This window comes from Homarus americanus, unplaced genomic scaffold (genome assembly GCF_018991925.1).
Source record: "Homarus americanus isolate GMGI-L3 unplaced genomic scaffold, GMGI_Hamer_2.0 scaffold4896, whole genome shotgun sequence".
In the NCBI taxonomy this organism is placed as follows: Eukaryota; Metazoa; Arthropoda; class Malacostraca; order Decapoda; family Nephropidae; genus Homarus; species Homarus americanus.
The window spans coordinates 3,019,304-3,030,618 of record NW_024749657.1 but is presented as its reverse complement, the minus strand read 5'-3'; the positions used below and the strand labels follow the sequence as shown (position 1 = coordinate 3,030,618).

The window sequence follows — 11,315 nt, the reverse complement described above, 5'->3', positions numbered from 1 at the left end:
TAATATACCCACACCTTGTCCTCCTCCTACTAGCACCAGGCTATTAAAACTAAACTTTTCCAAGTGGGCGGACTCCCTTTACCAGCGTACCTTGCTTCTGCCGGAATATCTCCTCCCCCTTGAGGTTTGGGGTTGAGTCAGAGGTCTTAGGTGTTCACCCGTGGACTTGCCAGGACAATTTGCGTGTGCGTGTGCGTGTGCGTGTGGGGAGCTAGCGGGCGTCGCTGACTAGCCGGCCCCGCGTTAAAGAGTAGCACGTCGGAATCTGTGTAAGCCTCGTTGCTCTGTGCTCAGGCCGGCAGGAGACCACTGCAAGCCACAGTTTTCGTCCTGTGTTCTCGCCTGTCACGCCCTTACCAGTGATATTTAGCCTCGAAAATTCTAGCAGGGGCAATATACTGTGATTATCGCGTGTTAGAAATGTTTAAAAGTGAAGTGTGGGGGAGAAAACAAAGTGAAAATCAACCGATCTTCGCTGCCCGATGGCGGTCTGGTCACCAGTAGGTCTGCCACCACCCACACTTAGCACACCTATAACAGTGGAGTTTTAGCCGGTTTTAAAGCTTGGTACTCAAGTGCTCACATGGATACTACGCTGTGATGTATAAAAGCAAGCCACCGTTGTCGTCAAAACCTCCAAACACCTTCTACCATGTCAGGTAAGACACGAAACACTGCGAGAGACGGTCCCTCACCACCCACGGATCCGGACAAGTACACGGACGAGAACCAATTTTTTGTTACTTTTTTGTTTTACTCATTGAGAGATGTTTCACTCCAAACTCAGTTTCCAGTGAATGAATGTATCACCGGAAATTGTTTATTTGTGTTTTGTGATGTTTTTTTTTGTTTAAGACGTGATTTAGTGTTAAGAGGCATGTGTGTTATATTTGGGGAGGCGGTGTGTTGCTTGGGCCTGGTGTATTCGGGCTCATTCACCGTGGTCGTGTGACAGCCACCACACCACACCATGTTTTGACTCTTTTGGCCTTCCTGCCCTCCATTTCGCCGCCATTATGATGTTATTTCAGCAACATTATAATTGATAGTGGCTCCAGATGATAAAATACTTGTTGTTGACGTGATGAAGAGTATTAGCAAGCACCAAAGGGCATGACACAGATACCAGTACCTTAGCGTGTCGGGCCAAGGTCTCTGCTCTCCCATCATCCCCCCTCCTACTTACCCCCCTCCTCCCCTTCCCCTAACCCCCCATCCTTCCCTTACCTCCCTCCCTCGCCTTGAGTGCGTTCGTATTTAACCTGAAGAACATGTTGTCTACCAAATGAATATTTTAATAGAGAATAAACATTATACAGAAAACATGTGATCTTCCATGACACATACATCAATAAATACATTTTGCGTGTTTGTGGTGGTGAGAACAGACTTGTGTTTATATGTTGAAATGCGACGCAGCAAAACAACTTTGGGCTTTTTTCACGGGGACACGTCACCAGGAGGATCCACGCCCATGTGATTATATTTGAACAGGTTCCAAGTGCCCCCCCCCACAACCCACGGCATACAATAAACTAACACTTACGGAGGAGCTATATTAACCTACATAATTCAATGGAAATATTATAACACAAACTTATACTTGCGGGGAAGTTATATTAACCTACTTATACATTAAAGCATTGGAAATATTTTAACACCATCGTGGAATCGAGTCCATTTTTAGCAGCTATACTGTAGTCGGCTATGTTTGGGTTAATATCAGACTAAAGGTGATTTGATGAGGTAGACAAAACTAAAAGCTAAATGTAATAGCGTAAAGGAATGTGTGATAAGGCAAATGATGTGATGATGGTAGAGAGAGAGAGAGAGAGAGAGAAGGAGAGAAAGAGAGAGACAAGAGAGATTAAGTAATAACCACAGAAGGGGAAGAAGTGTCAGCAAACAGAGGGTATAGAGAGAAAAATGATGATAGAGTTGGTAGAGAGAACGGAGATAAACGTGATAAAGAGAGAGAAGGAGACAGACAGATATAGAGACGAGGAGATAATGAAAAAAAATGAGATGAAAATAAAGATGGCATTAAGGAGATAGAAATAATAAAGAAGAAATAGGGAAATGAAAAAAAATATGAAGAAAATAGTAAAAATGAGGAGAAAGAGGAAGATTGAGTTAGAAACAGAGAAAATTGAGATAAAAAAGAAAAAGGGAGAAGATAAAGAAATAAAGAATTAGGAGATAAGAGAATGAGAACAATAAAGCAGAGAAATGAAAGAAGGGGATACGAAACTAAAAGAAAATCAGAAAACCGGAAAATAAACAGGAATAACTAAAATACAAAGATAAACGATGGGAATAATATGGATGAAGAGAGCGAGGATAACTGGGGGAGGAAAGGAGAGACGAGAGGGAGGGGTGAGAAAATGAGTTAGAGAATAATCTTGTATGTGAGGGACGGAGATAGAGAGAAAGAAAGAGAGGTGTGTGTGTCTGTGTGTGTCTGTGTGTGTGTGTGTGTGTTTGTGTGCTCGTGTGTGGACCTGTGGGTGGGGGGGAGGAGGGAGGGAGGGAAGGTGGGGAGGAGAGGGTATGAGGGGGGAGATTGAGCCGGCCTGAGGTTGTGTGGCGGGAGGGGGGTGGGAGAGGAGGTATTATGGAAGGGAGAAAGGAAATGGAGGGAGGGCAGAAGGACGGAGGAATAGAAAGGAGGGATAGGTAGAGAGGGAAGGAGGGATGAGGGGGGGGAGGGCGTGGAGGAAAGGAGGTTTTGGAGGGAGGAATGAAGAATGTGGAGGGAAGGAGGGTGTGGAGGGGGTTGTGGAGGGGGGGGAATGTTTGATTGCGAAAGACACCAGCAAGAGGTATATCGGCTGTTGTGATCGGCTGTTTTAATCAGCTGTTGTGATCGGCTGTTTTAATCAGCTGTTCTGATCAGCTGTTGTAATCGCTGCTGTGATCGGCTGCTGTGATCGGCTGTTGTGATCGGCTGTTATAATCGGCTGTTTGATCGGTTTTTGTGGTCGGTTGTTGTGATCAGCTGTTGTAATCGGCTGTTGTAATCGGCTGTTGTAATCGGCTGTTGTGATAGACAGAAATAAATAGACGGGAAGAAGAGCAGACTGAGTTGGCCGACTGTCTGAGAGAGAGGGGGGAGGGGGGAGGAGGGGAGGGAGGAGGGGGAGGAGGAGGGAGGGGGGCGGGAGGGAGGAGGAGGAGTCGAATTAAGGTGTAGGAGAGGGGGTGAGGGCGTGGAAGCAGAGGGAGAGGAGGAGGAAGAGTCGACTTCGTGTTGGTCGCTACCGTCACTACCACACTACACCATCACAACTACCACCATCACCTACTACAACTACCACCATTACCTTACCTACCATTCAACTACCACCATTACCTACCACAACTACCACCATCACCTGCCACAACTACCACCATCACCTGCCACAACTACCACCATTTTCCACCACCTACCACCATCCTACCACAACTACCATTTCAACTACCTTACCATCACCTACCACTCCACCATACCTCACTACCTACCACCAGTCATGTATAGGGAGAATTCGTCTTGTCAGGGGAAAATTCCGCCCTGTCGTCTCTCACATGAGCTGGTGGTATTTCGATCGGGGAGAGGGAGGAGAGAGCAGTAGTTGTTACCATGGTTACAGACTGAGTCATCGTGGTTACAGACACTGTTACTTTGGTTACGAGAGACTGTTACCAGAGTTACGAGACTCTGGCGGTTTATTTTACCATGGCATGAGACTTACCATGTACGAGACACTGTTACCATGGTTACGTGAGTTAAAATGGTTATGCGATGGTTACATGACACAGTTACCATGGTTACTGTCTTGGAGAGAGTGTAGGAACCCTCTCCCCGCACCCCTCTTTTTCCTCTCTCTCTCACCCCTCTCTCCCCCTCTTTCTTCCTCCTCCCTCTTCTCCTCCTCTTTTTATTCTTGAGCACCCACTTGTTGCTTCTTCCGTTTTATGCTCTCCTCCTCCTCTCATTAATTCTTCTTCGTATTATTATTAGTTGTATCATTATTGTTGTTGTCGTCCTCACAGTGTCTTTGTTTGAGGTGGGTGTTGGGGTCAGCCCTCCATTGTCTATGTTATGGTGATAGATCAGCTGACTCGATGACGTCACGAGTTTTGGTTAAATCAGCTGACTCGATGACGTCATAATTGTTTTGGTTAAATCAGCTGACTTAATGACGTCACGATTGTTTTGCTTAGATCAGCTGATGGTTGTCATTATTGTGGTGAGATCAGCTGACGGCGAGAGGGTCAATAACGTCTGGTTCCTTCACGTCTCTTGAAAGTGATGTGGCTAACACACACACACACACACACACACACACACACACACACACACACACACACACACCTGTAATAGGGTAACATATGGTAAAGTTAACACAGGTAATTACACTGGCCTTAGGTAGCTCGTCACAGGTGCCTGCCTCTCTGGTCTACGCCACCTTAGAGTGAGTTATACCTTGTTTTTGTTGTTATTTGTTTTGTTGTAGTTGTTTTGATGTTGTTCCTACTACTATTACTACCACTACTACCACCACTACTACTACCACTTCTACCACGATTAATGGAGATCCACAATGATTTCTATCTCACCCTTGAAGACCCGACAATAAATCAATAACAGTGCAATTAAACACACTACTACTACTACTACTACTACTACTACTACTACTACCACAACTACCATTAGAGGCCTACCATTAGTCCTACCTCGTCCTTGAAGACTCGAGAGAGAATCAATAGCCTCAAGTGCCACTCCAACACTCACACAGACTCCTAAGGCCTTGATTCAGCCTCGAGCAGCCCTGACCTACTCCTCCAGCAAGAAGAGGAGGAGGAGGAGGAGGTAGATGAATTAGAGGAAGGAGACGAAGAATGAATAAAGATGAATAAGAGAAAATTAAGATAAAGAGACAATAAAAGAGGAATTAGAAGAACTAGATAATGAAGAAGAACAAATAATTAAATAAATGAGAGGAAATGAAAGAATAGAAAATACACCAGAATAAATAGAGAAAATAAGAACAAAAATCAAATAAATAAGGAAATGAAGGAGAGAGGAATAAACATGGACATAATCATAAAGAAACAGATGGAGACAGACAGACAGATGAAGACAGACAGACAGACGGAAACAGACAGACAGACAGACAGATGAAGACAGACAGACAGACGGAAGACAGACAGACAGACAGACAGACACCTGAGAGAACCTTTAATTGGCTTAGTGAGAGGGTTAACTGGATTTAACTCCAGTCTTAAGCCAGGTAGAGACCGTGTTTGTGGTTTGGAGTCAGTTTAAAGGGAGGGAAGGAAGGAGGTAAGGGGAAGAGATGGAGGTAGAGGTAGAAAAGATAGAGGTAAGGGAGGGTAGGAGGTAAGGACGGAGGGAAGGAGTGAGGGAAGGAAGGAGGTAAGGAGAGGAAAGGTGTGTGGGATGCGGAGGGAAAGGTAGAGAGAGACTTAACTTTCGAATCTCTAAAGTTACTGATCCGTTGTTTTGCTGTGAGAGAGACAAAGAGAGAGACAGAGAGACAAAGAGAGATAGAGATAGACAAAGAGGGAGACAGAGAGACAGAGAGACGAAAAGGAGAGACAGAGAAAGAGATAAAGAGATAGAGAAGACAAAGAGAAGACAGAGAGACAGACAAAGAGTGTGAAGAGGGAGACAGAGAGAGAAGACAAAGAGAGAGAGAGACAGACAAAGAGGGGAGAGAGACAGACAATGAGGAGACAGAGAGAGAGACAAAGAGAGATAGAGATAGACAAGAGGGAGACAGAGAGACAAAGAGAGACAAAGAGAGATAGAGATAGACAAAGGGGAGACAGAGAGACAAAGAGAGATAGAGACAGACAAAGAGAGAGATAGACAAAGAGGGAGACAGAGAGACAAAGAGAGATAGAGACAGACAAAGAGAGTAGACAAGAGGAGACAGAGAGACAAAGAGATGAGACAGACAAAGAGAGGATAGACAAAGAGGAGACAGAGAGACAAAGAGAGATAGAGACAGACAAAGAGGGAGACAGAGAGACAAAAGATAGGGAGATAACAAAGAGGAGACAGAGAGACAAAGAGAGAGACAGAGAGAGACAAAGAGAGATAGAGACATAAAGATAAGACAAAGAGGGAGAGATAACAGAGACAAACAAAGAGACAGAGAAAGACATAGAAAGGGAGAGAAAAAGGAAACGAAAAGAACGTGAGACGAGAGGACAGAGACAAAGAAATGGACAAAGAAACAAAAAAAAAGACAGACAGACAGACAGAGAAAAAGACTTATATAGAAAGACTGGAGACAGATGGGAGACAGATAGAGAGACAGATAGAGAGATAGAGAGATAGAGAGAATAACATGAGGTGGGCAGGTGGACAGTGCCAACGATCTCACTTTCACAGGTCGATAGAGTGGCACTTCCTTCAACACAGTGCCAGTACAAGCGATCAGCAGCGTCTGGCATTAACCCTCCTCCCCCTCCCCCCCATCACAATGACGCACTTGTGGTCGCAGGACAGACAGACGTTCGCCAACCTTTTGCCTATTGTGGTACTCGAAATGCTGCTGTTAGGATTATATTGACACACACACACACACACACACACACACACACACACACACACACACACACTGCAGCTACAGACAGATGATAGACAGACAGAGGAGACAGACAGACAGATGATAACTCTCACACCAGCCGCTAGTCTCTCGTGGCGCTGCAGGGTGACACATCCCTCTCACACACACTCACAGATTTGTCCTGTGTGTGTGTGTGTGTGTGTGTGTGTGTGTGTGTGTGTGTGTGTGTGTGTGTGTGTGTGATTAAGAGTTGAGGAATTTCTTAAACACTGGCTTCGGATCCCTGTGTGTTAAATTATGGGTTCGAATCCATCTTGTATTATGTATTAAATAGTGTGTTTTTATTATTAGCTGCAACATAATTATAAAACATCGTATTCTAATTCAGTCTAGAACTATCTGAAAACATTGGGTTCGATTGAATTTCATGAAATGTCTCAAAAGTAGGTTTCAATCACAAAATTGCTAAAGTAGGTTCAACCACCAAAATAACAAAAGTAGGTTCGAATCGGTGTAACAAAAGCGGATTAAAACTTAGAACTAATATGTCTAGATGGATTTCGAACCATTTATCATTATATTTGAAACTAGAACCACGAACCAAGACCCCAAGAGATGCTACGAACCGTCTCTTATGATAATTATAGGAGATGACCTTAGATAACAAACGTCCATGTTGTTTTCACTAAGATAACACGCATTTTTCATATGGGATAACGAGCCTTGGATATCGTGGGGGGGAAGGGGGTTGTTACAGTGAGGTTGTTAGGTATTTAGGGATGGTTTTGTAATGAGTTGTGATAGCAGGAGGAGATGAAAAGAGGGTTGTGGGTTTTATATTGACTGATGGATATACAAATAGGCATCTTCCTCTTTCTTCTTCTTCTTCCTCTTATATTCATCTCTTTCATTCTTTCCTCTCTATATGTGTGTGTGGTGGAGGGAAGGAAAGAGGAGGGAGGAGACTATTGGGCAAGGGCAATGGGTAAAGGTGGAGGGAATTAGGGGTGGAAGGAGGGAGGGATGAGGGCTAGGGTGAAGTAGGATGAAGGGAGTGAAGGAGGATGGAAGATTACAGGGATGAAGGGAGGTCTGGTGAAGGGAGGGAGAGAGGGCGGAGGGGTTGCTGATAGGTTAGAAAGGTGATGAGGAAGCTTGAGGTCATTGATACAGATATTTTTTTTTTTACACCTCACACCCCTCACCTCCCCCCTCCCACACCCTCTCCTCACTCCCACCTCCCTCACACACCCCCTCCTCTACCTCCACACCTCCCTCACACTCTCACTCCACACCTTTCCTCCCCTCCCCCTCCTCCCCACACATTTTTTTTTTTTTTTTTTTTGTACAAATGAATCACTAGGCGGTGATTCAGTCTATGTTTGATGACCACAGGCAGGAAGAGACTGGGAATTACCAAGAGCTAGGTAGCTATTTCACACTTGGGGCCAATGAGGGATTCTTGTTCAGTGTGAATACAGAAAGGTCTTAGTGTTTTTGTGATTATCATGATACACGTGGTATTGATGTATTTATTGATGTATATATGAATTTGAATGTGTACGTGTGATTGAATTAGATGTGTGTATGAGAGTGTTGTTTTAATGTGTTGTTGTGTGTGTGTTGGTTTCTTAAACAACCACGTACATACTGACATCTCAGCCACGTGTGCATTAGCTGTGAACAACCATCGATTTTACGCGTACTGTACTATCTCATACAGGGGCCATTAGTGTGACATCCTCAACCACGGGCCATTAGCGTACATCCCAACCACGGGCCATAGCTGACATCTCAACCACGTATTATTAGCGACATCCTCAACCACGTAGACTGTGTATACATTGTAAATCCAGCGTGGCCATTAGCTGTGACATCCTCAACCACGGCTATTAGCTGTGACATCTCAACCACGTTCATTAGCTGTGACATCTCCCAACCCGTGGCCATTAGCCAGACATCTCAACCACGTAGCTGGCTGATGGGTGACATCCTCAACCACGGCCGTTGATGACAACATCTCAACCACGTGGCTATTAGCTAACATCTCAACCACGTGGCTATTAGCTGTGACATTCAACCACGGGGCCATTAGCTAGATATCTTCAAATCACGAAGATCTCAACCACGTATTAGCTGTGACATCCCAACCACGGGCTATTAGGGCTGTGACATCTCAACCACGTGGCCATTAGCTGTGACATCCCTCAACCACGTGGCCATACAGGTATTATCCCTCAACCACGTGGCCATTAGCTGTGACATCCCTCAACCACGTAACAATTATGAGACATCCCCAACCACGTGGCCATTAGCTGTGACATCTCAACCACGTGGGCCATTAGTCTGACATCTCAACCACGTGGCCATTAGTTACACATCTCAACCACGTGGCCATTAGCTGTGACATCTCAGCCACGTCACGTGTGGCTGTTAGCTGTGACATCCTCAACCACGCGTTATTAGCTGGATATCTCAACACGGGCCATTAGCTGCAACATCTCAACCACGTACATGCAGACATCTCAACCGACGTGGCCATTAGCTTGTGACATCCCCAACACGTGTTATTAGGTTGTGTGACATCCTCAACCACGGGGCCAACAAGTGATAGTGACATCATTACTCATTACAAAGTACTGGGAGCCGAGTGTTAGGATCAGGTGTGAGGTGTGTGTGTGTGAGATGAAAGATAAAGACACAAGACAATAGGACACACACACACACACACACACACACACACACACACACACACACACACACACACCATACAACACACACAGATTTCATAGGGTGCAGACAGGCAGACAGGAAGCTTGAGAATTTAAGATCCAAAGATAAAGCTCAAGGAAACATGTAGAGCAGAGAGCTGGGTAGGCGAGGCTGGGAGGAGCAGGAGAAAGTTTAGGAGGCTAAGGGGAAAGAGAAGTTTAGGGTGAGGGTATGTAGAGAAAGTTTGTAGGGGAGGCTATGTGAGAAAGTTTGTAGGGGAGTGTAGAGAAAAGTTTGTAGGAGGCTATGGAGAAAGTTTGTAGGGAGGCTATAGAGAAAGTTTGTAGGGGAGTATATAGAAAGTTTGTAGGAGAGGGCTATAGAGAGTTTGTAGGGGGCTATGAGAAAGTTTGTAGGAGGCTATGTAGAGAAAGTTTAGGAGGCTAGACAACTCACTATTGATGCTGGTGGAGATTTGAAATTCCATGTGACTGTATCATGACACACACACACACACACGCACACACACACACACACACACACACTCTGACACGTAAGTACACTCACTCCTGAATGACGTGTTCAACTTCACCCCCACCCCACCCCATTTACATCACTTCGCTACACAACCACATCCACTACCACTGTCACCACCATCATCACTACACACTCATCACCACCACACCACACACTACACCATCACTGCTACCATTACTACCATCACCACTATCACCACCACCATCACCACCACCACACTGGCTACTTCATCACTGCCACCATTATTACCACCACTGTCACACCATCATCATTACCACTCATCACCACCACACACACCACCTCACACCATCACTATCACTGTCACTACTACCACAGCCCACCACAACATAGCCACATCACCATATCACCACACCTACATCACATACACACACACACACACACACACACACACACACACACACACACACACACACACACAACACACACACACACCTCAGCACATACCTAGTCTCTGTTTCAATTCATACACACTAATCTTATAATTACTTAAGCAAAAACAAAGATATAAGGAATATTTTTATTTACTCATTTGTACTATGGATAGATTGATGCTCAGGTATAGCTCGGTGTGCTGACATATGGTGACAAACACTTATGGCGAAAGTTGTTGATGTAGTTTTTGCCATAAATCTTAATGTCAACTTTGTTTTTCTTTTGTTTTTGCATAAATCTTTAATGACAACTTTTGTTTTTGTTTTTGCCATAAATCTTTAATGACAACTTTGTTTTTCTTTTTTTTTTGTTTTGCCATAAATCTTTAATGATTAATTTTTGTTTTTTCTTTTGTTTTTGCCATTAAAATCTTTAATTTATTTACTTGTTTTTCTTTTGTTTTGCCATAAATCTTAATGACAACTTTGTTTTTCTTTTGTTTTTGCATATAAATCTTAATGACAACTTTGTTTTTTCTTTTTTGTTTTTGCCATAAATCTTGAATGACGTCTTTGTTTTTTTGTTTTTCATAAATCTTAATGTCAACTTTGTTTTTTGTTTTTTACATAAATCTAATTTGACAACTTTGTTTTTCTTTTTGTTTTTGTATGTAATCTAAATGTGTCAATCCTTTTTTTTAGTTTTTGCATAATCTTAATGACAATTTGTTTTGTTTTTGCAATAAATTTTAAATGTTAACTTTTTTAGTTTTACATAAGTCTTAATTTATCAACTTTGTTTTTCTTTTGTTTTTGCCGTAAATCTTATGACAACTTTTGACATGGGGGATGGAAAGTTAGTTATTTTTTGTTTTGAAGGGAGGTAAAAGAGGAGAGTGAGGGGAGAGAGAGAGGGAGGGTGAGGGAGGGGAGGGGTGAGGGAGGGGAGGGTGAGGGAGAGAGGTGGAGAGAGAGAGAGAGGGAGGGAGGGTGAGGAGGGGGATTGGGTGAGGAGGGGAGGGTGGAGAGAGAGGAGGGGGGGAGTGGTGGGAGAGAGAGAGGGTAAGTGGAGAGAGAGAGAGATTAAAATCGT

At 44.0% G+C, this 11,315-nt stretch overlaps 1 protein-coding gene across 2 annotated transcripts in view; it reads left to right on the top strand.

Moving 5' to 3' along the window:
* The window catches only part of LOC121853646 (serine/threonine-protein kinase tousled-like 2), a 66,572-nt gene that overhangs the window by 149 nt on the left and 55,108 nt on the right, over nucleotides 1-11,315 (top strand). For both annotated transcript variants that reach the window (XM_042347927.1, XM_042347937.1), the window contains exon 1: nucleotides 1-659. This exon is cut by the window's left edge. In XM_042347927.1, the coding sequence (XP_042203861.1) occupies nucleotides 653-659 (7 nt within the window). In that variant the 5' untranslated portion in view covers nucleotides 1-652. The remainder of the gene's footprint in view (nucleotides 660-11,315) is intronic.